This window comes from Pseudonaja textilis, chromosome 3 (genome assembly GCF_049901715.1).
Source record: "Pseudonaja textilis isolate UNSWEBS1 chromosome 3, rPseTex1.2, whole genome shotgun sequence".
Classification (NCBI taxonomy): Eukaryota; Metazoa; Chordata; class Lepidosauria; order Squamata; family Elapidae; genus Pseudonaja; species Pseudonaja textilis.
The window spans coordinates 31,303,607-31,325,861 of NC_141992.1; the positions used below are offsets into that span (position 1 = coordinate 31,303,607).

Genomic DNA, 22,255 nt, shown 5'->3' on the forward strand with positions numbered 1-22,255 from the left:
TCTGCCCCAGAAGTACTCAGGGCCTACTTTTTTGAGCTTCCTTGGCACAAAAGCTTGGTAATTACTGCTGCCACCATTATTCCCCATAAGAAGATCTCACTTAGTGTCTTGCCCCTGAATCCAGCTATGTCTGAGAGTCAGGTCTCTCAGTGCCTTTATCACTTTCTTTCCACTTTCTTTCATTTGTGTCTCTTGGTCATGTAGCTTTGTGGTTTGTGGCTAGGTAAATCAGCTTTTCTTATCCCTCCCTTTTGGGCAGTAGACCAATCTCACAAGAAACAGAATCAAAATTTATTATTTCCTTTTTGAAAATGGAATGACAAATGCAGGTGCTTTTCTACCTAAAATATTATGATAAATTTCTTCTGGGTGTCACTTAGATTTCACTCTAAGTTAAAAAGCAGCATATAATAAAATTGAAGTTTAGTAGAAAAGCACATGAGAGGCAGGAGAACTCCAAAACAGATGTGGGTATTCAATATGCTCAATGGATGCGGGAATATTGGCTGATGTTGGTAGCAGGATGAAAGAAGAAAATGGAATTGAGTATCCAGGAAAAAAATAGACCTGGAATTCTAAGCATTAATGGTGGCAGCTTCCACTCATAGTTTGGTTTGGACACCATTTTTTATGTATGTTAAATAAGAATAGCACAGAGACCAAAAGTTTGAAAGAAAATTAGGCGTTGGTACTGTGAACCAAAATATCCCATGTGATGAAGAGGTAGCCTGAATCCAATATAATATTTTGAAACGTAACTTATTTGAATAGCAATAACAGCAAAAAAAAAAAAAAGATACTAGGCTTACATCATGAATCAAGTTCTTCCTTTTATTATACAGGATGTTATGTACAAATCCCCCTCCCCCATTTCTTCCATTCTTCAGTCCTGCATTTGTTCATAGCAAAACAAAGTCTAGGAAGCATTTTGAAAATAGCTAGAGATGCCAAAGTGACCAAACTTTGCAGGATAAGCTAATAGAGAAGAGCCAAAAGAATAAAGAAAAGAAAAAAGAAAAACAATGCTTGCCTGTTTTGTAACTTGTATTTTCAACAAAGAAATTGTTGTAAATTGCTGTGCTTTGAGAGACGCAATCTTCTGTTACTATGTCCTGAAGAAAGGTTGTATATCTTCCAGTAGAAATCCTTAGAAGGGTAGGATCAGTTCCTCTGAATTTGGCCCATAAGAAAATGTGATTCTCACCCTTTCCTGAAGTTGGAGTCTGAAAGTTTGGATTACCCTGCTAAGCAAACAACGCTCCATCTATTTTTGAAGTTGGCAACTAGGAATAAACCATCTTACAGTATTGTACAAAGAAGGGAACCTTGAAGGAAAAAAAAAGATAATGAAGGATAATACAATTTTGTAGTAGGTTTCAGTTTAATAAATCACAAAACATGTTTTGTGTTTCTTAGTATGGCACTGGTTGAAAGTATTTGCATTTTAGAAAAATGGTCAATAGGAAGAAATATATTTTTCTTCTGCACTTAGCTTCCTTGTAATTAAAAAGAAATCAGGACATACTGTGCTATCTATCTCTTCAATTGCCCTTGCTGAGATTCCTAGGACTAGCTTCTCTGACCCTTTGCTATGAAAAAGTGTAAATTATGTTTTGGAACCTTATTGGCTGCATGGCTTGGGTCATAAAGTGAACATTTCATTTAAAATTCTTACCAAATGCTTGGATCAAAAATTTCAAACTATGTATATTAGTTATTGTGCTGTATGTCCCAACTTTAGTCAGTGTTCCTTTCTGCTTTTATAATTATTTGCCTTCTTAATCCTTAGGAAACTGGATGAAGAATTGTTTTACTCCTGGAAACAAAGGCCCGATAACAACCACTTTGATCTTTCTAAGTGATATCTCAGATAATAAGAATAGAATAGAATAACATAGTTGGAAGGGTCCTTGGAGGTCTTCTAGTCCAACCCTCTGCTTAGGCAGGAAACCCTACACCTCTTCAGACAAATGGTTATCCGGTCTCTTGTTAAAAACTTCCAGTGTTGGGGCATTCACAACTTCCGGAAGCAAGTTGTTCCAATGATTAATTGTTCTAACTGTCAGGAAATTTCTTCTTAGTTCTAAGTTGCTTCTCTCCTTGATTAGTTTCTACCCATTGCTTCTTGTCCTACCCTCGGGTGCTTGACTCCCTCTTCTTTGTGGCAGACCCTGAGATATTGGAACATTGTTATCATGTCACCCCTAGTCCTTCTTTTCATCAAACTAGACATACCCAATTCCAGCAACTGTTCTTTATATGTTTTAGCTTCCAGTAATCATCTTTGTTGCTCTTCTCTGTACTCTTTGTAGAATCTCAACATCATTTTTACATCGTGGCGACCAAAGCTGGATGCATTATTCCAAATGTGGCCTTACCAAGGCATTATACAATGGTATTAACACTTTACATGATCTTGATTATATCCCTCTGTTTATGCAGCCTAAAACTGTGTTGGCTTTTTTGGCAGCTACAGTACACTGCTGGCTCATATTTAAATGATTGTCTATGAGACACACTGGCTTTAGCAGGCATGATCCGGATTTCAAATGCAAAACCATACATACACACTGTGGAACTGTACTCATCATAGTGCTTCCTGTCTCAAGAAAGTAGGTTTTCTACAGACTGTTTCCTTTCCTCCTTCTAGAAAGGAAAAGTTCTATTCTGCATCTCTTGATACAGTATCTATTTCAGTAGTGAATGCTGATTACAAGGCTCCCAGTTTAATACTAAGATTTGGGGTTAGGATTTGTATATATGTATGTGTGTGGGAGCAGTAATGATAGTCCATTGGGATGACTACTTTCCAGTGTCCTACAAAACTGCTTGGAAATATTGGTCCATGTGTTTCCTTTTGAATTCAGGGCAGCCCTTTGGGTCAACATTTGTCCAGCAAAATATATCAGGAAAGATTCTAACTCTTTGTGGTACTCCCTTTTGTTGTTCTTGTGAAATGCTAAGCATAGGAAGGAGAGGGGAAATTATTTGGTTTACTATTTCAAATTTATATACTACATTTTCTTTGCATGAAATGTCAAGGGCAATCATTAATCTGTACAATGAGTACAGAAGTTTGACAAAAATATGATTATGTAGCCTGATGGCTATCAAGGGGCAAAGAAAGACAATACTTCTGCTCGGTTAATCACTTGTAGGCCAAAGTTTCTTTTGCTATCTTTTCTGTAACTTCCCTTCTTCATCCTTTTCTGTTTCTTTTCATGTCAGCAGAAAGACAGCTGAGTTTCAGGACAATATCAGTAGGCTGATAGTATGAAAATGCAGGTAATTCCCCTTACATGCCTGTGGTACTGATACATGTTGCAATCCTTCTGTTCATCCACCACCATGAAGTTATAAATAGCATGGTACAAAGTAATACATGTTTTGTCAAGAAAAAAAACCTCTCCAAAAAGGAGAAAAGAAACTTAACCATGTGTTATTAAATCAAATTATGAATAATTAAATATTATTTTACACAATTCAATATGATATTGCTGTCATGAATGGAATCTGTACATTTTAGAATATACCTAATTACTGTAGGCTGGAGTCTTCCACATACGTGAAATGGCTATTCTCCTGAAGAAGCAGGAAAGAAAAGAGAAAAGAGAAAAATCAATCTCAAAAGTATATATTTATACGTATCTGCTTAAAAGTGAAGTCCTTTTAAACTTGAAGAGGCATTCCTAAATAGAATTTGTAGGATTTTGTATCTTTTCTCTTAGATTGATAATTTAAGTATCAATAAAGATCAGGAAATGTATCAATGCACAAAGGATAAAAAGGGGATATATTTCAGTGGTGGGATTCAATCAGTTTGCATCACTTTTGGAGAACCGATTGTTAACTTTCTGAGTAGTTTGGTGAACTGGTTGTTGGAAGAAATCATTAGGAAAGAGAACTGGTTGTTAAATTATTTGAATCCCACCACTGATATATTTGCATATTCTTTGGTTTATGCATGCTAATTTATTCTCTGCAAATCAACATTTTTCTATATTTTTTTCTATTTTAGATAGGAAGAATTGCCAGAGTTTGGATAGAAATTTGGTATTATAATAGGGAAACCAGGCAGCTTCCGTGTCTGTTTATTACATGTTTATTGATCTGTTTGATCTGTAATTTGGCAATTTTAAGGACCCTGCTCTCTTTAGCTTCACATCAGGCTGAACTAGGTAACCAAGCATTCATTTTTAAAAATATTATAACCTATCTTTTATCAAAAATTAAACTAGAACAATAACATAAGATAAGAATAATGATTGCTTTATTTATTTATATTCATAGAAGAATCATAATTGGTCCTGTTCACTTGGCCAATGTATACTCTGTCCCATTTCTAAGATGTGAACATTGAATTGTAATGAAATATGTGGAGCATAAAGCTTGTATTTCTATGCCAGGCACATGATCAAATATTTGTAACATTAAATGGCTTGGATTTGTTTAAAATATATTTAAAAATTAATCTCCACTTTTGGCACAGAAAAAAGTGACTTATGACTATTTTTTACACTTATGACCATTGTAAACATCCCCACGGTCACATGATTTACATCTGGATGCTTGCATTATCTTGGGGTCATGTGATCATCTTTTTGGAAAACAAAGTCAATGGGAAAACCATATTTTCTTAACAACCATATTGCTAATTTAACAGCTGCAGTGATTCACTTAACAAATGTGGCAAGAAAAGTTGTAAAATGGGACAAAACTCACTTAACAAAAGGCCTCACTTAGCAACACAAATTTTGGGCTCAATTGTGAGTATAAATTGAGGACTATCTGTACTACAGCCACACTACATGAGCAGATAAAGACAGACATTGGACAGTACTGTGAGAATTAGATGTTCAGCAGATTGATAGCTTGAGGGAAAAAACTGTTCCTGTGTCTAACTGTTTTGGCCTATAGTACTGTCCTGAGGGAAAGAGTTGAACAGTTTATGTCCAGGATGTGAGGGGTCTTGCAGATAACTTCTCAGCCCTTCCTCTGACCAATGCAATATGCAAGTCTTCTATGGAAGGCAGGCTGGTTGCAATTTGCTGCAGTGGTGGAATTCAATTTTTTTTACTACTGGTTCTGTGGGCGTGGCTTATTTGATGGGTGTGGCTTGGTGGTCATGTGAGTGGGTGGGCATGGCCAACTCAATGTCACTCACATCAAGGGGTGCCTCACCTGGCTCCTCCCCTCCCAGCCATTCCGTGTCACCCAGCCTCAACTTATCTATAGTTCTGTAAAAATGTTGTTCACCTTTTTTGACTTTATTATCTGCATACTATAGATGTACTTTCATGGACCACTGAAAGGAGGAAATGGCTCACATGCTTTACTCAAGAGTGTGATAGGCAACAGGCTTTTAAGGGGCTGATACAAAGAAAGGGGGACAATGAATTTTCCAAAGAAGCAGAAGGCAAACAAAAAGCAATGGATGGAAACTGAACAGAGAGAAGCAACCTAAAACTAAGGAGAAACTTCCTGACAGTGAGAACAATTAACCAGTGGAACTGCCTGCCTCCAGAAGTTCTGGGTGCTCAATCACTGGAAGTTTTGAAGAAAAGACTGGACAGCCAATTCTCTGAAATGGTATAGGGTTCATCCCAAGGTCCCTTCTAAGTATTATTCTGACACCTTTCCCGGGATTTCTACTCAGAGTTTGGCATCCTCAGTTTTCTTGCCTGAGCTGTGGGTTGGTCTAGAAGACCTCCAAGGTCCCTTTTCAACTCTTGTTAAACACATGTGTATTTTATGCTCTGGACTATTGACACTGAACGTATGTAAATCCTGAAAAATATGTGGTAGCCCTGGGCAAAAGAAAGGCAGAAAAATCACTCTAGGTGTAGGGACAGTGTAAAATATTCACTCATGATAAATAATGAACAATTAAAAATAATAGCACAGAGTTTTGTCTCTCTCTCTTCCTATTTTTTTCTTTCTTTCTCTACCCTCCTCTTTCTTTCTTTCTTTCTTTCTTTCTTTCTTTCTTTCTTTCTTTCTTTCTTTCTTTCTTTCTTTCTTTCTTTCTTTCCTTCCTTCCTTCCTTCCTTCCTTCCTTCCTTCCTTCCTTTTCTTTCTTTCTTTCTTTCTTTCTCTCTCATACACACACAGACATGCACAAACACACACACACACACACACACACACACACACACACAGCACTTAACAGACAAGTATTTTGGAAGTAGCTCCTTTAAATTTCTCCAAGGCTTGAGTGGATTTCCCCACCCCCTCTGTTAGACTGACTTCTTCTCACTCCAGCACTTTAACTCACAAGGGGAAAGTGATACTTGCAGCGTCCATGGGGAATCCTTGGAGAAGTTTTTAAAAGACCTGCTTCCAAAATGCATTTCTTTTACATTGCAAAAGTGCTCCAAGGCTCGATTCACCCCCACCCCTTCTGTCAGACCGCACTCTTTCTCACTCCAGACACTTTACTCATACAGGGAAAGCAATACTTGCAGCATCCATGCCTTTCTTCCTTTCCCCCTAGGAGAAAGAGGACATGGGGAACAGAAAGCTAGGAGAGCGATCGCAAGTGAGTGACTGGGCGACCGGGTTGGGGGTGTCGCCACCGGTTTGGCAACCCACACCAAATAACCACTATCGGTTCGCCTGAGTAGGTGAGAACCAGTTGAATACCACCTCTGATTTGCTGACTAAATCATAAGAGAGCATTAGAAGTAAGCATTGACTCAACATGGCTTTGGCAGGTGGATAGGAATGTCAACTTCTGAAACCAACTCAGGATATATGCATATCATCGACGAGTGTGTCATATGATTCTCAATCTTAATCCAATACCCAAATTTAGAGCTGAAATTCTCTGTCTTTAAAAGATGTCATTACAGAGGTTAGTTTTTAAAAGAAATTAGTGATTCAACTTTCCCACTCCTTCTTCCCTATTAAATAGCTTACTTCCTTTGAATTGTTATGTGTTAAAATTGTTGGGAGGACTGTAATTTCATTTCCATCTTTATATTCGGATAATAGCATATCCGAAAATAAATTCTCTGGTGTTAGCTAAACCTCAGTTCACTGATATCTATGGAGATTCTCAAAACCTCAGTTCACCGATATCTATGGAGATTTGCAGTCATCCATTCATGGTTGTCCCAAAGGTCCTTTTTTTCAAAAGGCAACTGGATTTTCTTTGTTTTTCCCTGAAGAACTGAAGAAGTTTCTTGGATGAGAAGTGAAACATCTTCAAGAAAAACAAAACAAAGCAAAGAAAACCCAGTTGCCTTTTGAAAAAGGACCTTTGGGTCAGTTCATTGATGATGCAAATTTAAAAGATTAAATCTCATTCTTTAGCATCAATAAACACATTAAGTACTTTCTTTCTCCAAACGAACAGGAAAGGATATGATCCAGCTGTAATTCATTATAATATAAAGAGATAATTTTATGTATTAGTGGCATGGGGAAAATATTACGTTCTCTTGAAGACTAGAGAACTGGCATAACTTTGTAAATCCAAAGTGGATCAAATTGGTGTGAAACCTATGATTTCTTGCTACATCTTACCAATTCATCGTCACAATCATCCTGCACGAGGCCTTCCTCCTCGTCCTCTTCTTCCCCATTTAATGGCTCTTCTGTATTCACGTCTGCTTCTGATGCTGTATCTTCCTGAGAAATTTCACTTTTGTTTCCATCTGCCTTTTTTCTAACTTCTGCAAAAAAATCCAAATCGTAAAATACCGATGTGATTTGCGAACCCTGTTTCATTGGCAGGCTTTATTTGGCTTATCTAAATAATCAAGAATCCACGCTGGAAATTAATTGAATTTTCACCAACTGTCCATGTATGTTGCCACATAGGGAGCATCATGAAAAATTAAAATGGCACCGGGACTCAAATGCGAGGAACATCTTATCAGAAAAAAAAAGAAATTGAAGGGAATATCTCCTGGAGAAATGTCGGCAACGAGTCCTAACAGAGCCTATGTTCCTGACATCTTCCCAAAGTTGCCAGGAGAAATACCACTTCATTTCTTACCCTTTTATCATTTAATAGGTGCTTATTGCAAACTATAAGCTGAGATTAATTTCACAGAGTCCAGGCTTAGAGAAAAGCAGTTTCACAACTAATTCTTGGCTTTGTTTACATGACTTGGTTAACGTTATTAACAAATCTAGTTAGTTTAATAGTGGCGTAATATTTTTGTGAACCCAGGGCATTTGATTAGTTTATGGTTCAATGCATTATGCAAAACCAGAAAATGGGTTAACTGAAAAAACAAGTTAACCTTGGTGAATGCAGTCCATGAATTAAAACTGGGCATAGTTTGGAAGCAATACAAATAATCAATTGAGGGTTTGGGCTGGATGAAGAAATGAAAAACACTTAGAATGTTTCTATTCTGTTTCTTTTTCTTTTGTTAAATCTACTACTGCATATAGCAGAGAACAGGCAGAAAAAAAATATCAAGGTGGCTTACTGTCATTTAGATATATGAAATAAAGCAAGGATGGAAAGCCTGTCAGGCTTCCAGATACAACTAGATTGTGGCTCCCTTCATCTGATTAAGACTGATGGAAATTGGAATCCAATCTCTGGAGGACTGCAGCCTATGAATAGGGAAATGGTGTCCTTGAGAGGTTTTGGACTATGTAATCTGCTGAGCTACAGATTCCTATCAGTATCTGCGTCCTTTACTAGTACAACTAACCAATGAAAATATATTCTCAAGGACAAAAAATCAGCAGGGGAACTTCAGAATACTTTTATATTCAGATGGGAAGCCTAACAGTTTTTTGAAATCACAGGTTTCCAAGGCAATTTGGTCTCGTTCTGCTATCACAATCTTTATAATATAGATGCCAGTGAAATATGTCCATACTTTTGATTGCCTCGAAACAGTCACTTATACTTAATAACACTGATGCAGTTTTACCCAAAATGCCTACAGACAGATTGGATTATAACTCCATTAGTCATCATCCACTTTGGCCCTTGCTGGCTGGATAGGTGCTGTAGTTGAGGATGAAAAAAACAAAACCCTGTCTAGCTCCTAGGAATGGAACAAGGGCATCACAAAGCTGAATTGTAATTGCAGAAAGTACCAAAGGTCGCTTGTCCTGAACCAAGGAAGCTCAGCCAGTATTAGGAACCTGGTGCTGACTTTCTGCACTTGAATTCCTACTGTGTCTTGGTGTTACTGAGGGGACATTTGCAACGAGCCAACTGACCTGTAGGTGTTTTCTGTTGTTCAGCAATCTGCTCCAATCTGCCCAAGAGAGCATCAATGTTGGATTTGATCTGTGTCAGCTCAGTTTTAATTGTCTGAAGTTCACTGCATTTCACTTGGAAGACAAAAGTTAGAAGAACACCTTATTCTTTTGTCTGGTATGAATGAGCAATTTGCTTGAGCAGAGATATAATTATACTTCAAATATACCTTTTAGTTGCAGGTCCTGCTTGGCGTCCGTCGCAATAAGGGCTTATTGGGTTCAGTATAGGACAGGGTCTCGTTTGCCTTTCATAGCTGAGGAGAAGACAGGAGAATTTTGGCAGGTACCATTTCTCCCATCAGAGTGCACCATCAATGGGAACAAACTACCAAAACCTAAATGCTAGTGCACAGCTACTTAAGGGTTTGGAAGCCCTGTGCTATATTGACTCTGACAAGATGGTGATATTGTAGGTATCAAAGAATTCCTTTATTAATGCTTAGAACGACCTCCTGCCACACTCTACCAACTTTGGTGATGTACAAGATTTGCAACTCTGAGTCAATAAAAAACAAAACAAAAGAGGAATCTTTCACCTCATCCCTTGAACTTTTTACAAAGAATTCCCCCTTAATTTATAATTTGCATAACTACTTAGAAGTTGATGAAATGATCCTTACAGGTGAACAAACACAAATACATGCATCACATCGGACAGGCCAACGTAGCTACTCCTTTATCTAGGATTCTCCATTACATTATTTCCTTATTTTTGTGCCATCCTGTCAAGATTTTGAGCTGATGCAGACTGTCTTAAACTCCATCCCCTCCCTCTTGGATTTTTTAAAAATTAACTTCTTTCTTTCTTTCTTTCTTTCTTTCTTTCTTTCTTTCTTTCTTTCTTTCTTTCTTTCTTTCTTTTCTTTTCTTTTCTTTTCTTTTCTTTTCTTTTCTTTTCTTTTCTTTTCTTTTCTTTCTTTCTTTTTTTTGCAAAGCTATATTTCCCGATCCCACTTGCTACTTCCTTCTTGTGTCCAGATCAGCTATTTGGGGGCAAATGCCTGCATAAGTTAGCTCTTGCTGTAAGGTGAATGATTGTATCCAGTCTGACATTTACTTCCCAGCCTTCAATTTCCTTTGGCAAAGTTGAGCATCTTCTGTTTTTACTGGAATGTTTTAGTTTCTTAGGAAAGGAGGGAAGTAGTATTTTCCTATTTTTATTTTTAAAATTTGGTGCATGAATGATACGGTACAGTTCAAACGAGCTTCATTAGTTGTAGAATTAGTTCAATATTAGACCAGAGATGATAATTTGAACATCACCTTTTTTGTAAAAAGCTCAGCCAAGGGCATGTATTCCTTCTTCCAGCTATTTAGTCTTTTGTTATTCAGTGACAGTTTGAATTCAGATGTTTCTGGCTGTAGTTACCAAAATTGTATCCTATTGGCAGCCTGTTTTTGTGGTAAAAAGCACTGACAGAATATTAGCTGAACTGTCTTGCTATGAAGACCAAGCTGGCTCATTGTACTGTGTGTTTAAAATATTTTGTCTTTCACCAAGTACTTGGCTTGATGTATTTTTTTCCCTTTCTTCTGTGATGAGTATGTGTTTATTTTTAATGTTCCATTTATTTGTTATTGTCATTGTTTATAATATATTTTGATTGTATTTTTACAACTATTCCCTTGAGGGCAGAAAAGTATGATATTAGTAAATAAATAAATAAAAAGCAACTGTTCTATTTATATAGATTCATTTTAATCCACAGCTCCTTCTATCCTTGCCTATTGTGATCAAATAACCAGGTTGCCTCTCACTCCATGGTTAGGGGAAATGATGTATATACCCCCTTGAGTATGAAATATATTCCAATCTGCTTAAAGAAACAGTTCGAAGATCTTTTACGAAAAAAAAGCTTTTCCTTGGCCTGGAAGGTCTCTTAATTATGAGCTACTCTCAAATCTTCAATTTGTAGGTAAGATTATTAAGAAAGTGCTACCCTCACAACTTCAGATGCCTTTGCATGAAATTTAACTGTTTGGACCTATTTCAGTTGGGTCTTTGTGTGGAAGATGGTACTAAAAATATTTTAGTCATGTAGTTAGTGGACAATTAGAAAGTTAATCAATCTAACTCTACCACTACTTACTACCTGACTCCAAGGAACACTACTCAGTTTTGGTAATGTTTTAAATCAGAGTTTCTCAACCATGGCAACTTTAAGATGTGTTGACTTTAAGAATCTTGCAACTCTCGAGTGTGCCTCCCCACTCCCTAATTTTACCCAAAAGGTCAAGTCAGATATTTTCTCAAATTCCATTCCTGCTCTAGACTCACATTATCTTATATGACATTGCCTTTACTGTGGTTGTTCCTCCTCTTTGTCAAGTTTATTCTTACATCTCATTACATGTCCACACTCCAGAAATTTAGCTATCTGCTTCACAGGAGAGTCCCCCCTTTTCTGTGGTTCCCAAGTGGTGGAAAACTCTCTCCAGGGAGATATCAATATTCTTATTTGAATTGTACTGCTTTTACTCTCGTATTTATTGTTATCCTGCAGTAAGACGGGAGGCCAATAAATTTAACAAATAAATAAAATTGTTGTAAGCAGCCTAGGTAATCCTTGACTTATGACCACAATAGAGATTATGGTTGTAAGTCATGATAGTTTTAAAACTTCACAATCTTTTTGGCAGTGGTTGTTAAGTGACTGCAGTGTTCATAAAGAAGCTGCTGTAGTTATTAAGTGAACCAATGGTTTACTACAAGTGCAGTTTTGCTGAAAAATGGCAGTAAACGGAAGCAAAACTGTCGTAAAAGATGGTCCTGCAATGGTGGAATGCTGCAAACATTCATAAATATATCCTGGTTGAGAGCCCAAAGTTCAATGATTGGGGTTGTGTGTGAACATCAGAACTTTGAAACTGGGTCATATGTAGCCCCAAGATAAGGTATATCACAACTTAAAATGTCTAACTGTACATAAGAAGCAGCTACTGTAATAAATTCAAGAATAAAATAAAAGCAATGCTTTGTAATACATAAACCACTTATCCGTAATTATGTTTGCTATGTATGTCTGCCCTTGTGCATTTTGTTTCAAAGGCAAGTCTAAAACCGTGATAAACATTACCTCTGCACAGTAGCATGAAACTTACATTTCAATTTGGAGGAGCTGTTCACAAGAGCAGCAGATCTGGCAAAGAGCTTGACCGGGATAGTTGCTTTGACACGTCGTACTAAAGGGATGGTGACTCGTGGCCGCTTCACTGGAACCATCCTGGGTATGGGAGAGATTCTTCCTCGATACTCAAAGAGTCTATACAGAAGCAGAAGAAATGCTTTCCTGTAGCGATTCCAGCCAGATACATTAGCAAATATTTCTGATCAAGAGACAAAAAAGCATTGATGCCCTCTAGAGGGAGCTAAGACTTCATCCATTCCAGCCATCTGTTCTTGCCTGGGCATTAAAGCCCATCAGAGATTACAGCTGATCATTAAGCTACTGAGGAGACGCATTGTTCAACCATTATCCTGCAAGTTAATGCTGACAACTCTCAGAGAAGTTATTTAATAGGTTGCTTTAACAGCAATATTGTTACCGTTAATTCATTTTTAAAAATACTTCAATGTTTCATATTTGAGAATTCCTTAGGTAAATCTCCAGAATATTAGAACAGATCATCCAAGGCAATTATTTTGCTGTCTTATCTTAGCATCTTCCCCTCCCTCACTTGGTGTCTATTCATTCCTTAAAACAGGACACAAAACTTTTTCCTAAGATGCAGCCAATAATATTTATACTAAATGACACTCAGGCAAGAAAAATATATATAATTGCTTAATCTATAGCATCTGGATCCTTCTCACCCCTAATTACCAAGGTCTTTTAACAGAGCTAAAGAGGTTGAGATGATGAGAAGTGAAAGATCTATTGAAAAACATGTCTCAGTTTTGTAGAGAGCAAACATCTGGAAGCAGACTGTAATAAAAAACATATAGATCTGGACTTTGAAGCTGAACTTTAAATGCACCAAGTGCTCTTCTTGGATTCAGCAGAGATTGATTTAGTAACCTCAGGGGAATTTTGTAGTTCCACCTCTATGCTCCATCTGCTACTAGCTCAAAATTTTGCTTTTCATTCCATGTTAAAAAAACAAACAAACCTCTATTGTTGCATTTAAAAAAGTTAAAATAAAGTTCTCATGGCTGATGGAACTCCTGTTTTACTGTAGCTAACTAGTCACTTCTATTTTGATTATTATTATTTTAAAAAACAAAAACAAATGTTAATCTTTGGGAGACAAACTGTATCATACAAATGCTCAGGTATCTTGATTTTTCTTAGAAACGGAAAGGAAGAAACAAGACAGCCTCTGGCTTTATTCAGCTGAACTCAGTCCTCTAGACAACAAGAGAAATGTCTATATTGCTACCTGCAAAGGGCAATGCAAAAGAACCCAATGGACATTGAACATGCTTGATGCTTTTAGAATGGGGCTGTTGAGTGGGTAGTCAAGGGACAGTGGCAAAATGACAAGCCTGCTATATCTGGGCTGCGAAAGGATGGACATCTTCTTCATGACAGCAAAAAGATTTTTTGGGTAACCCTTCTGGGGTTTTGCCGCTCCAGTAAACTCAATCATGAAGTCCTCTGGCAGATAGCATAGTTGGCTGTAACCCTGTTGCTTTGGGGAAATGCAAACCACCAGTGAAAAGTAAATGAAGAAATCAAGGATTTCTCATGGACATCCATAGAACATTAGCACCGCAGAGGAGCAGTGTCCTTAACAGAAAAATTGTAAGATATTTCTTTAATACCACAGCTGCACATTGGTGTGGAAATTCAAGGCATATGTTTTGATCATTTCATTTCAATCTTTGGATAAGAACACATCTGAAATATCTACCTGGTAATTTTTTAGAGGAATGAAATCCTTATCATGAAAACACACAGAGGGCCATTATATTTCTATCACAGGTTCTAAACCAAGAGCTAGTAAAGTTTATTACAACCAGGCAGTTATCTTTTCAAACTGAAAAAAAAATGTTTGGAGGTGTCCTACCCTGGCATAGTAATAAGCTAAAATACCCCAAAATATATGTGTGTTATGTCTCACTAATTTCTCTAACAGTTACATTTTTATATTGTATAGCTTAATTTTATTTTGACAAAATTGTATCAAAATTGTATAAATTTGCAATTAGTATTTTAACATATTAGAACCCTAAATTAGACAAGATCAAGGATATCCTGCAAAGGGGCTGTAAGTAAACCATATTAAACTCACTGGAACTTACTTCTGCACAGTGTGGTTTAAAGCTTTATTTTTAAAAATGTAGGTTTTGAAGTTTATATTTTCACTTTTAGCTTTGAACAACTATAGGTAGTCCTCAGCTTACAACTGTAATAGAGCCTGCTGATCATGGTTTGTAAGTCTCGATGATTATAAACCTCATCACCCATGTGACTGACTCAATTTTATACCTTTCTTGCAGCAGTCGTCAAAACGATCACCACGACATTAAGTGAACCAATGGTTTGTTATTTTTATTTATTTGCATATCACCTTTATTATTTTTACAAATAAGTCAAGGTGGAGAATGTATCCAGAATGCCTTCCTCCTCCTATTTCCCCCACAATAATAATCCCTGGCCCACCTTCTAGTCTGGTGCCTTAACTACTAGACCAAACTGGCTATGGAACAGTTTTGCCAAAAAACAGAAGTAAATGCCAGTTTTCGGCAAAAAGTCATAAAATACAGTCACATGGGATGCTGCAAATGGCCATAAATGTAGGCTGGTTGCCAAGCACCCAACATGAAATTATGTGACTGTGGTCAGAACTTTGGAACATTAAGTATTCCTAGGAAGGCATGTTGTAACTTCGAATGTCAGTAAACAACTTGTTGTAAGTCAAGGACTACCACAAGGTTTAAAAAAACCTTTACATCCAAAGAACCAAGAGCAACATATTTAGAAAAGTGAAGCAGTCATTCAAATAAAACCATGGCAGGGTAGAAAATAAGCAATCCCCATTTGCTTTGCACAAGTGTTATGAAAGTGTCCCCTTATATTCACTCTATTTAGAATAAAAGTAAAAAGCAATCAATATGACAGCACAGTTCTTCGCTTATTTGCTCACCTGTCATAGAAGTCATCTCTGTAGTAATCATAGTCAAAGTCATAGCCACTGCTTTCAAAAATAAAATAAAAAAGAGTTATTACTATGCTTCGCCAATTACTTTTTTGAGGCAACTTCTGTGAAATAGCAGAATTCAGTCTCATAGATCTGGAAGGAAACTAGGAATTCTGGATAATATATATTCAGAGAAGCAAAACTACATCACAAAGGACTCAGATTTATCGTTGTGTTTATTTTAGGACACAACAAGGCATTTGGCAGCATTTGCAGAAAATCATGTAATTGAAAACAATCAACCAATGGATTTTCATTATCGATGTTACAATGATATGCAGTATCTCAACTGGCAAGACTTCATCTGGCTCACATACAATACAAAACATACAAATTGTACAAATATATACTTTGTGCTAGGTGAATCAAGCTCATAATTCACAATCCATGGATTTATGTGTGAACAGAATTATTGCTTGGTTACTAAAAGATAAATGGGTAGCAGATGGGAATTCTGATCTAGCCAAAAAATGGTAGATTGGGATATCACAAGTTCTTTCTTAAAATAGTACCCAATTAGATTGACCCAGATGCAAAAAAGCTAGAAAAGCATTGAATTGGACAGTAGATGTTTATATCTCCCTATAAGTATTACAAATGCAAATACATACATGTTGAACATCTAACAATTGAAAGAAGCTGTGTTTGACAAGGTAGCATAGAGAAGAACACTTGTTTATAAAGCCACGAAGAGTCCAACCCCACTAAATGGTTAAAACAATAAGAAGATGTGGCAGCAGAGCTTCCAAAACACAACTCCCACACCTGTTTCAAGGTTGCTGCTTTATAGCCAGTGTCGCCCTGCTGAGGCTGTAGAAAATTTTTGGAGGGGAGGAAGACAGCACAGGTGCCTGATTTTTTTCTAAGCAGTTTGCTCTTCCATGTTGTGTGTGTATATTTTAGCAATAGCACCTATCAAGAATTGGTTCAGATTCTATAACTACTGTGTCAGTGCCAGTGGGTAACTTAATAGTCACCATTTCTTTTTGTCTTCTAAGAGGGATATTTTATACACAGTAATGAAAGTATATTATTGCAACCCTTCCTAGAAGAAAATTTTAAACAGAAATCCAGCTGGCAAATCATAGAAATTGAAAACTCTGACATTTCCTAGTAAAAAGAAGTGTAGTTAGCAACACATTTGCTGGAAAGGTCAGCTTGAAAGTGAAAATTTTAATTTTGGTTTGACACCTTTGACTTGGTGACACAAACATGACATTTCAGGACAATAAAGCCCCAAAGAGACTTAAAGCTCAGTATCTCGATCAAAGCAAACTCTATAGTTGATGAGTGCAGAGACTCTTCTGTATAAGGCTGGGTTGGATAAAGGAGGACTCAGTTGGTGACTTTAGTGCATTGGGTTCACATATTTTTCCATTATAATGTGGTTTGTTTGGTTTTGGCTTTGGGTATCGAGCAAATTCAGTCAACTCTTATTTCTCCTATAAACCATAGGTAAAGTAGGCTTAGTGTGCATGAACCCAATCATTAACTTTTTACCAGTGGGTGGCTATTACAATAAAATAGGATAGTCTCACAGTTATATCCTGACCTTCTTAGATGGAAGAAATAATATATTATTGGTAGATAGGCATAATTGCTTTTAAATTCTATTTCAATTGATCCTAGCAGCAATTTTTAGGGATCTGCAAATGTCTTGAGTCTTCATATGAAATTCCTATTTATACCACCTGTTCATTTATTTTTTTCAATCAAGAGCTTGAGGAAGGATGCCGATTTTATTCTGAATATATCAGAAGTCCCATCCTGCAATTGCTTTTTGTTCTTTCCAGTTCAGTATTGACTGTACTGAACTGCAGGAGTTTCTAACATTTCAGATAGGTATTGAACTAGAGGCTGCCCTATGTTCTATGTGGTTTCTGGACAGACTATTTATTCTCATTCCTATTTCTTCTAGTTTTTATGAATTTCATATGCTAGAATGCCATAAAATGAGATTGTATGTATTTTCAAATTCTGATTTTCTTTATTAATTTGTGACAAACATTTGCAGGCTGTTTATTTAAACATATAATTTGCATAGCATATTTTCCCCGGAAGTAGCTTACTTCAAGCTGTGGTTAGATTATAAAGAAAGGAAAAAATGATTTAGCCTTGTTCTTGCAACATTATTTTTATTGTTAAAAAAAGCTATTCCCCCAGAGCCCCAAATTGGGACCTATTCAAACAAGCATTTACCTTTCATAGACTGTTAAAAATAATAGTGCACAATCTCCCTTGGATTGAGCTCAGTTCCTGATGGTTTAATGGACAACTTTACACAAGTGATTTGCCACAGCCTTTTTTCCAGGAAGCTGTTTTTATTTTTTTTGCCAAGCCTACAACCTGTCCCATCCAAGTATTAACTAAATTTGATTTTGCTTGGCTGTTCTGAGATCAACCACTTTCTGCTATATGTTGTAAACTGGCATACATTCTTCCGATTTTATTCTATATTCTAATCAAATATAATGAACAGAAATTGAAAATAACTGTTCAAATGATATATAAAGTTGCATTCATGTTAGCTGTAATGTCCAACTTTTATTATATACATATTTGTAGGTTATTGTGTACCTGCAGGCACACACACACATAATTATCCGTCAAGGTCATACAACATGCTTAGCAAGGTCAGTTAAAGATGTAGCAACTACATTTGCATAAAATACTAATCTCTTTATTATCTTTTAGATATTTTTCCTCTGATATGGTGTCTTGTGTAAAGATAGCCCTCTTTTTTCATTGTTTACTATACACAATGGCTAAGTTCATGAATAGAACTAAACCAGAACATTTAATAATAATGGCTTGTGAAAAAATCATGCATATTTGATTGATTTAATTCAGTAACCCCAGCTTCACTGTGTTTCTGTGTTAACACAGTATTATAAAAAGTCAAGGGAAGAAACGGGAAACATTTAAAAGCCCTGATCAAGCCAAACCACTTCTCTAGCATGCCAACTTCAAACGCCAGAATTTTCACAGATAACATTAACATACATGGAGACAGGATATAACTTCTGTATGTTTCAACTCTGAAAGGTTCAACAATATAGATTGTGTGTGTGTGTACATTTCCGATAGTCTATATATCCCTTCTTGTAGCAGTGCTAAGTGCTAGGATCTAGATACTTCCTAAAATTAATAACATTGTAATAGTCATATAATGTGCAATGGCTCATGAGTTCAATTCCTGAGTTGAGGCTTGAAACCAATAAAATAAGACCTAGCTACCAAAGCATGACAAGTCCCAATAAGGATAAAAATGATCACGTACTGACTTCTGTTGGTCTGTGTAATTTTTTTCAGATAATAGGTTTCTTCATATTTTCAAGAAGAAGACATTCCTTCCTCCAAGTTGCTCATTTAAACCATTGGGAAATATCAGAGTGCGTCAGAGCCCTCACAGATTGCTATAGGTACACAGGTCTAAAGATCATCTGTTAAGAAGACCAAAAGCATCTTGCAGGCTATAAGTTGCTTGTTTGTTATTCTTAGTGTTCAAATTCCTTTCCAGACAAGTCAGGTGGGTTTTTTTCATTGTTATAACAAAGACAATCATGCCCCAAAATATCCTGTATTATATTTCCAGAGGCTGCTATGCCATATTTGTTCAGCTGTTCTTTCTCCATGCTATTCGCTTATTTTAAGGTTTTGTACAACTTTGCAAACTTCAACATAGCCTCAAAATTTTCTTTCCAAGCAAAACTCACCCTGCAAGTGATATTTCACGGCAGTCATCTAGATGCTCAAAAGAGACTCTACATGAATGTTGCACATGTCAGGGCAAAATGCAAGGCAGAAAAATAAATGAGCAATTTTGTTCATTTCTTTAAATCACATTATTTTAACAATGTGGACTAAGGTAATATCTCAAGGGAGAACAGAGTACTTTACACAGCTTAATTTATCTACCATCTATTTACCTCAGTCCTTCTGTAGGGCAATAGGGCCTTCCCATCCAGGCTAGCGAGACTTGCATTCATTTCCAAAGTTAAGGTCTGCTTTAGAAGCTGCCCCCACTATTAAGTCTATAAGCAGGAGGGTATTACTAAGGGAAAGAAGGTCTAGGTCTTGAGATAGCCACAAATAATTGCTGCTATTTATTCTTTTAAGTCTTCAATAGTTGAAATGACTAAGAAATGACCCCCCCTTTTATTTCTGAGCTCTGAATAAGATTCCTGCTCTATGATGCTGATGCTTGTGGGGAGGGGGCATCTCCTTTCTTGTTAACTACCATTTGACAAATGAGATAGAACAATGCTTGCTTCCCCTTTTTTGCTGACAGATTTCCTCTTAGCTATATTCCTATAATTGCTTTCTGGTTACTCCTACTCTGAGACTGTATCAAAAAGTGAAGTAGGGGCATCAGAGAAATCAATTTCCTTCCAGAGCCTCACCGAATGACATGACAAATAGAATAAGTGCAGCTCTTTGAAACAGGGTTGGTCAATTTGCTTGTACTCGAAGGACTGGGAATAGCCCAACAACTTCTTCTGTTATCCTCACCCAATGGTCTAGCACTTCAGAGAATTTCTGTATATGAGTCTTATGAGTTTCCGCTCCATGAGATCTTGGATATTTCAAATAAGAGACAGGGGCAAATCAGTGTGGTCAAAATATCCCTAAGAATAACCGCCTTGTTCTGTGGTTTGTGCCTCACTGGCTGGATTCATACAACATACCTGATAAGCTAGAATGGGTTGGATACTTTGACCTTCCACAGGTTGGCAGGAAGGATGTATTCATAAAGTTATTGATGATAAGACTCAGCACCAGTTTGATGTCACATAATTCATATTGTGGGGAGTCCCAAAGGTGCTTTTTCAGGAGGCAACTGGACTTCCTTGTTTTTTCTTTTGAAGACATTTCGCTTCTGATCTAAGAAGTGAAATGTCTTCAAAAGAAAAAACAAGGAAGTCCAGTTGCCTCCTGAAAAAGCACCTTTGGGACAACCATGACCTGGATGACTGATAATCTCTACAGACTATTGTGAGGAGTAGTTGCAGGATTCTTGGCATGAGCCAGCCCAACATTTTTAGCTACACGGTAACTTGGTCGATATATTTGGATATAACTTGTTAAGCAAACATTGAAATCAAGTTGTGTTAGCCTGGGATTAGTGTTTTGGGTAGTATGAAAATCCAGCCAAAGTGTATATGAGTCAGAGGAAAAGAATGGGAAATGAGCAATAGAGAAATGGAGTCTGAGTGTGCATTGATTTAGAACACAGAGAGAAATGGTGAATAGAAGAGAGAATGGATGTATGATGCTGCCTGAATGGGGAAGGGAAGGGAGGGGAAAGATAGGGGAGATTTACCTGCAGTTACTGGTATAATCTAACTCTTATTACATATTGAGACAGGAATGATCATAATGTAGCCTTAGAGCTGCATGCCACCTTTAGGCTAATGCTCTGTGATCTCAGATTAATTGCAAAGTCCCTACACATGGGAAATTAGATCAGAACTCTGATAGGAACCATTTCTCTCTTACTGTGGCAGCCTGCTACTTAGAAGAACTGGAGAAGGAGAAGAGAGGTCTGAGAAACAATCAGCGTCCTACCCACTACCCTCTGTTTTTCTTAGATGCTGCTTCTTAGCTGGATGTCTCATAATGGCTGCCAATATATTCTCCTGGGAGAAAAGCAATCCTCAATCTTGAAAAGATTGAATATAATTTGTTATCTGAATTACTCTTCTAGTAATGCAAATAAATATTTTGGACCTTACTTCCAAAATAATATACTTAGAACTGTAGTACTAACATACTAACTCTAACCAGAGATAGAGAAATCAAACCTTCATATATTCTCAATTATACATGTTTTTCTGACTGGTTTGCAATTTAAAAAAAAGTCCATAAGAACATATCCATTTCAACATGGATGCAAAGGCATAAATGAGAATATATTCTCTCTAAAGATAGACATTATTCCTCACATTCCATGTATTATTCCAAACTATTTTGATTGGGTTTTTTCATGTTATTGCTAAACATTGCTTTGAGAGGGCATAAGGCACCGAATAACTTTTTCCAATCTGTAATTCATTTGGCAGATCAGCTTGGTTCACAATGGACTTCAGAAAGAATGAATTCATCCAGGCTTCTTAATGATTAGGCATTAGGCATCAAGGGATTCATTTATAGAAGTTCAGCTTTCTTTCATCCAGGTTCATTCTAGCCTAACCATGCTGTGCATAGTAGGAGGTTACTCCATCTGGCTAGATATGAAATTGCCAGCTGCAGATATTTGATTAGAATCCAGAATAGTTTTATAAGATCTTTCAGCATAGATCGCTTGACCAGATCTCGGACTTATCAAAGGGCTGAGGCAAAGTTTCCTATATTGTTCCATAAAACCCACTAGTACAATCAATCTACATTTACTATTATGTCACTCTTAATCAATCAAAAATGACATAAAACTTAATGCAATTAGTAAAATTATTATTGTTAGACAATTAAAGAAATTAAAAACCTTTCAGTTTGCCAAAAGGGTGACTCTGATCAGTTGGTTGGCCAATTTTATGCAAAATGTTGATTATTTGTAATGCAAGGACATCCAATAATTACAGGAAACAGATAGATGTTGTAAGAAGACTACCTCCTATTATCATGCTGTTCTAACATCAAGCTAGCATCCTCTCTGAGGAAATAATGTAAAAGGATTTCTTCAAAATGATTATTTTAGGGATATGCAAATGTTCAAAATGCAATGCTCCATCAGCACAGATGACTTTAATCAACCCATGAGTCTTAAAACAATGGCTATGGTCATCACTTTAATGCAGTAGGAACAAGAATTCCTTCCTTTTTTTTTTTATCAAAAAACCCTCTCCCTTTCTATTCATCCAGTACCACAGAATTC

General features: G+C 36.7%; 1 protein-coding gene across 9 annotated transcripts in view; it reads right to left on the reverse strand.

The window, feature by feature from the left end:
* Positions 1–820: 820 nt before the first annotated feature.
* RALY (RALY heterogeneous nuclear ribonucleoprotein) overlaps positions 821–22,255 on the reverse strand; it is a 258,358-nt gene continuing 236,923 nt past the window's right edge. For 4 of the 9 annotated variants that reach the window (XM_087929154.1, XM_087929153.1, XM_087929151.1 and 1 more), the window contains 6 exons: positions 15,328–15,375; positions 12,340–12,500; positions 9,196–9,309; positions 7,528–7,676; positions 3,534–3,582; positions 821–1,325 (listed from right to left, as the gene is read on the reverse strand). In XM_087929154.1, the coding sequence (XP_087785280.1) occupies positions 3,538–3,582; positions 7,528–7,676; positions 9,196–9,309; positions 12,340–12,500; positions 15,328–15,375 (517 nt within the window). In that variant the 3' untranslated portion in view covers positions 821–1,325; positions 3,534–3,537. Of the gene's footprint in view, positions 3,583–7,527; positions 7,677–9,195; positions 9,310–12,339; positions 12,501–15,327; positions 15,379–22,255 lie in introns of all 9 variants that reach the window. The other 5 variants (XM_087929149.1, XM_087929150.1, XM_026697636.2 and 2 more) reach the window with 2 other exon arrangements.